We start from the raw sequence: 6,294 nt of genomic DNA, 5'->3' as shown, positions 1-6,294 counted from the left end.
ATGTTATAATAAAGTTGATAATTTTTACAATTTTGTTTAGTTGTTTGTACACAGTACCATGTATTCCTCGTTCTGGATTTGGTAGGCTGAGCCATGTTCCAGATCAGTACGGTTAGTCTACAAATTAAACGTGCTAGAAAAATCACCCTCCTTACTTTGTCGTAATACTATTACGCAATTGACAAGACTGGCACATATCAACGTTCAGCAAGTTTTGGTGACAATACAGCTCCCAGTCCCACCTTATCCTTTTGTTTTAAATATAAAATCAGATGACAAACTACAAAACAGGAGAAGCTAAGCATTAGCATACCCCAACCTAGAAATAGCATTTCTTAGCGGTACCGCACCCATGCTTCAGACATATAGCCCACTCAAACAATAGGAATGCTCGAATAAGTCAGTAGTAGTCGTAAAGAGGGATGCTACGAAGATTTCATGCAACTTTCAATTAGTAAATTACGGCGTGAATGCATGCTCCCCAGATTACCCATAAGGCACATAAAAACGTCTCATTATAACTCGGTAAACCAGGCGCCCCCTAAATAACCGTTTTGTGCATCCAGTTAATTATTGTTATATTTCTTATGTAGTTGTAATATATACTCTAAAAATGAATACATTACCTGATTGATTTTAATTTTAAGCGGCCTATGACACAAAAGTGAAAGCCATTAAACATTACCATTACAATCTAATAATCAAAAACTCCACTTCAATCCTGAGAAGCAAGACTATCCCTTCTCTTTCGCCATTCGTGACGTCAGATACAACGTCACCCGGGTCCTTTCAGCCATGGGAAACCAACTGCGGTTGTGAAGTATTGTACAATTTGTTCGCTAGGTGGCTGATTCCCCATTTAAAACTCACATTTCTCGCTTCCTGGATGTCGTTGTTATAAATTAAAATTTGTATTTGTTCTTGGTGTTGGAGTTTGATGTGGTGGTGAATGATGCCGCAGCCAAAATCTCGTAAAATGGCTATCCTGGGGTACCGGTCTGTGGGTAAGTACTATGGAAGAGAGTGACCAGCAAGCTATGGAAGGAGCGTTGTGGGGGAGAGTGATCAGATGTTTTTTTTTTTTTATATAGCTGTGTCGCATCCTTTCAGCCCAAAGTGCCGTGTCTGTGAATGCCTTCTTTTCCCCCCTCCCAATTAACTGGTGACATCCTCCCCTTCATCCTGTAGTATATGTATCCTCCCGGCTTTTATGTATTGTGATTTTTGCTTAACAGTCATGCTCTGATATTAAGTAATGGTCAATAAATCTAAGTTCATCAGTTAAGAAGTGCAGACTGGTGGACTTGTGATGTTTTGCAGTATATCGTATGTCCTCAAAAGATACAAGGCGGGTGCATTCCTTAAATCAATATTAAAAGTTCTGATTTGTAAATTGTCGATTGTTGCAGTGTATTAATTATGTACGTCCTTTTGTCGTGTAATTTTGTAGTTAAAAATATGAGTTTAGCTGTAGTACAGTTTCACAATGATAGACCACTCCAGCACCCAGCATCACCCACCCTCCATTCAGTTTTATACGTAGTACTGATGGAGGGATACTGCTATACTCACTCCACAGATTTTCAGTGCCTCTAACTTTATAATACTTTCATACCGAAATTATTCGTGTGTGTGTGTGTATGTGTGTATATATATATATATATATATATATATATATATATATATATATATATGGTCTTTTTATTTGTTGTGTCCTGAAACATTGGTGTGATTAGCGTTCCAAAAGATGCATACCATTTCCAGTTTATGCTAGTGTCTCATTGCATGTCAGACAGTATAGCGAAAATATAAATTAAATTTGGGCAGAAAGAGTGTTAGTGGGTTATGCATAATTTGCAGTGGTGCACCAACATTTAGTATGGGGGAATCATTTTTGTAATTAAAACATGTTATGACTTTATTGAATAACCTACACATATCAAGTAGTGATTTCATAAAAGTAGCAAATATAATACGTTTTTTATGGAGTTCACATTTTATCTTACCTTGCTACTTTGAGCAAAGAGGAGTTATCTGGTTTCCAAGAAGTGCACTGCAGGTTTCTTGTACTGTACTATTCTTCTAATGCAGCATAGCCTTGATTCCATTGGGTTTTCCTGTTTTCGCATGAGGATGAGTATTTAGTCTGCATACCCATGCAGTCCTGAATGTTCCTTGCACACATTGACAGCTGTGCACAATATTCTGTACTGAAAATTTCTTTTTAATGCTGGGAGAGTTGACCTGCATCTGAGACTTTATTTATGCTGATGGCAGAATGTGGTGTGTGTGTGTGTAGTAAAATTATCATAATATTAATAACCTTGACATTTTTATATGCATCAGTTTATTTGCTCATAATTAAAACTGTTGCAGAACTGTGACTTGGATGAGGCTATGCCTCCTCCCTGATGTAAATCTTAAAGTGTATCCCATCAGACTGAATATAAAGAATATTGGTTGGGTGCTTGCTTGTTGATAACCATAATGTATTTAGTACTTGGGTACTTGAGATATTCAAAGGTGACTGACTGACAATGAGAGCTTGTTGCCAAGGCCATGGCTGCCTATGGACATAAAGTGATTGCTGACAGGTGCCTAGTCAATGTATGGGCTACGTGAGTTAAGAAAAAGAGAAGCTTACCTCCTGCAGCACCAGTTCCATCTGCTAAGTATTCCATTACCAAACCAGCAAATGACTTGTTATACTGGCCACCTGTGCCATTTACACTGCTGTGAAAACTAAAAAACAACATTGTAGTTACTGCACTTGGTTGAAGAATGTTGAAAAAGTCCAGAACCATAGTGTCATTTTTATGTGGCTGAAAAGTAATGATGTAGTGATTTGAGTGCTAAATGAAACTGGAATCATGTAAACTTTTACAATTTTTTACGAAAACTTGTTGGGCATCCTTTCCAAGATGAGGAATGTGTTAAGATCACAACAGTTACAGCAGGGCATCTTTTAAAGTAACTGAATTGCACTAGGTAGATTTGCATTTATGACAGAACTAGTGAAGTCAGTCACAAAGTTAATGATAAAGTACATGGATTAAAAATTGTTTTGTTGCATTTTTTTTTTACTTTGTAATAAATTTATGTTTTGAAAACCAACTTTAATTAAACATGCATAACAATTTAACAAGTGTTCCCACAAGCATAGGTCAAAACAGGAAAACCAACTTTGCTACATCATTTTGTTATAGTCCAAAATAATTTATAGTCATAGTAGGTATCATGTTCTGGGCGGCCACGGTGGTGCAGTGGTTAGCATTGCTGCCTCACAGCAAGAGGTTTTCCGGTTCGATCCTCGGCTGGGGTGTCTTCTGTGCGGAGTCTGCATGTCCTCCCTGTGGTCGCATGGGTTTCCTCTGGGTGCTCCGGTTTCCTCCCACATCCCAAAGACATGCTGCAGGTGGATTGGACACTCTAAATTGGCCCTAGGTGTGCGTGTGGTGTGCCTTCTGTGGAAGGTTGGGCGCCGGGCTGGCAACTCGACACCGTAAAACTCCACTGCCATTCAATGTGCGGACAAGGTGATCCGCTGTGGCGACCCCTAACCGGGAAAAAGCCGAAAGAAGAAGAAGAAGAAGAAGTAGGTATCATGTTCTACAAAACTTGTAACTTATTTACAGTAGTTGCTAAAAAAAAAATGCTCCCTTTCCAAATCTCGGCATTCCCCATTCCCTCCTCTCCAAATTCTGCAATCTTTCTCTTTTTAATGTGGTTTAATACCCTCATCTTAGGGGACTTTCATCGTCTTTGTTTGTAATCTCCTTTTCTCATATCTCTCTCTCTCTCTCTCTCTCTCTCTCTCTCCAAAGACACCTACCCCACTTTTTCTTTGACAATGGAGCCCTATGTCTACATAGATTGCAATCCTTTCACTTGCCACCAACTCTTTGACTAAGTTTATAACCTTCTTGAACTGTTAGCAGTTCTTGCTTCTTACATTTCCTGGTTAGGGCTTTTATTTATTTTTTTGTCATTACAAGAATTATCCACACTAGATTTTGTGCCGGTAAATGTACTACCGTTGTCCAGCCTGCAAAATACAGCTCCTTAGTGAGCCCTATACTGGAGCATACCACGCTCTGGACTAGTGGTTAATCACTGACATCCCCTGATGTTGTGTACCCACATACCTTGTTCACCATTGCCACACCTCCAGCACACTCCCCTCCCCTCTGGATACATCCTGACAATCCTACTGAGTATAAACATATTTATATAAACATTTCCAGGCAAAGACCCTGAACTTTCTTAACTTTGTGGCATATCTGGCATGCACCAGAAGAGTGTACTGCATTGTGATTTGTAACACTTTTGTTTGTTTGCCTCTTGTGATATGGTATTAACTATGGGTCAAGTTCTCTCACCCCTCTCTAAAGTTAAGAACATTTCATCCATATTCCCTGATAATATATTACCTGATTATCAGTACAAAATATGACCTGTCTGAACCCTTTAATTCAAAGATCAAGTGTAAAGTTTTTTTACCTCCTTTTTTTATTGTACCCTCATCTTGTAAAGTGGGCTTTCTTGTTCTATAATGTGTAGTTTTTCTTCAGTTATTCTAGTGGACCTATATTTATTAAGTTTAATAAACTGGTGTTTAACTATATGCTGAGCGACTGTCCAGTTACTTCCTGTTTCCATGTCATCTAGCTCTGCCTTCTGATAATGAGGTAGTGGGTAGGCGTGTTTTCTATAGTTCGCAGTAGATTTTATTGCAAAGTAACCAAAATGTGGCACAGGCAGTCACCCACTCTGACAATAAATCAGCAAAATGTAAGATGGAACAGAATACGATTCTTAGTACAGTGTATAGGGTTTGGCATACAGTACAGTAAAACTGTAACAAGTAGTTGTTTACCATTTGATTGATCACTTTTAGGGAGAAAACTGTAGATGTGTGAATCGGTTCAATGATAGCTTTACTATACAGTGAGTTTGTATGTTATACTGCCAAGGGATAAGTGTTGGGGAAGAAAAACACTTGGAATAATTGGCACATCTGTGAAGATGTCTAGAATGGAATGATCATTTTACTGCATCTTCAACTGTTGACTACATTGCAACATCGCTGTTATTAGACTGCATGCCAGTACAATTAACTTTTATTAGGAATGTGTTTGTAGTGCATGGAGTACCACAGTTATGTTCGGAAATCTGGAAAAAGATAAACTTGTTAAGACTTTCCCTGGTGCACGACCCAAACTTAACAGAACGTAGTGGTTCTTAACAAAAGTTTCTTAATGGCACCTAAGGTGCTGTCTGTGTGTTTATTTGTCTCTGTTGACTGTGAAAATCTGCCCTGGGCAAAGCCCTTTTTCAGCGGAGGCCCGAACAGAACTGTTCCAGCACTTATTACAAGGTTCAGTGATTTTTATACAAATGATATGTTTTTTTACATATACAAAATTGCATGGTACATTCACATATTCAAAAATAGCAAGTATTTCTACATAAAGATGTAATGTTATCAGCATCCGGTGAAAGAGAAAATGATTTTGTGTTTGGCATGGAAAGAATTGTAAAGAATGCTGCCTACTGACATTATAGGGGGCAGTATGAGTGTAGAGATTCTGTTTGAGGAGTATGTCATGTCAAAATGAGAGTGGGATTAATGAGTGTTTGTGTGTGCTGAAAGGTATGGTATTTGTATTATTTGGAAAAAGACATAGCAGAAAGCGTTTTCATGTAATTATAAGGTTTGGCGTGTTAGAAACGAAGGAATATTAGGTTGATGGGAGTGTGGATAAAGGTAGGAATTAAAGTAGGGTTTAAGGAGTGTGTTTGGTGAGCTGCTCTGCCTAGGGTGGTACGTGGACCTAATCAGGAGTGGTTGAGATGCTGCTTGAGTAGTACTTTAACGTGTACGAGTTTATCTGTTTGTCTTACTTGGGTAGGGATGGAGTTTCAGAGTTTAGAGACATGGTATGAATGCATTGATTTTCCTGATGAATTATGTGCCCTGTAAGTATGTAATAGGAATTAAGAGTATGCTGTAGAGATGGGCATTTTTCTGGTTGATGTACAAGTTTAAAAGTTGTAATTAACTGTGACTAGGCTAGGCAGTTTAGTTCTAGCCAGATGAGTTGTTTTTAAAGTGCGACAGTGATGTGCCTTGTATGAAAGATTGATTGCAGACTTTACTATCTTATTGTAACATGATGCTAGCTTGTTTTTGTGTGTGTTATTTAGCTGGGAAGGCATATCTGAGGAAGGGGAGTAGGTAAGTCGAGGCAAGTGTTACTCTTGTTGTGTCTGCAAGGTATGCCTTTGTGTTAT

The 6,294-nt window shown here is 38.5% G+C and overlaps 1 protein-coding gene across 2 annotated transcripts in view; it reads left to right on the top strand.

Annotated features, from left to right (window-relative positions):
* The first annotated feature begins 667 nt into the window (after positions 1-667).
* RHEB (Ras homolog, mTORC1 binding) overlaps positions 668-6,294 on the top strand; it is a 782,482-nt gene continuing 776,855 nt past the window's right edge. The window contains exon 1 of one of the 2 annotated variants that reach the window (XM_044066909.1): positions 668-1,004. In XM_044066909.1, coding sequence (XP_043922844.1) covers positions 950-1,004 — 55 coding nt within the window. In that variant the 5' untranslated portion in view covers positions 668-949. The remainder of the gene's footprint in view (positions 1,005-6,294) is intronic. The other variant, XM_044066908.1, reaches the window with a different exon arrangement.

This window comes from Protopterus annectens, chromosome 3.part1 (assembly GCF_019279795.1).
Source record: "Protopterus annectens isolate FY-2018-M chromosome 3.part1, PAN1.0, whole genome shotgun sequence".
Classification (NCBI taxonomy): Eukaryota; Metazoa; Chordata; order Ceratodontiformes; family Protopteridae; genus Protopterus; species Protopterus annectens.
This window is presented reverse-complemented; position numbering and strand designations above follow the sequence as displayed.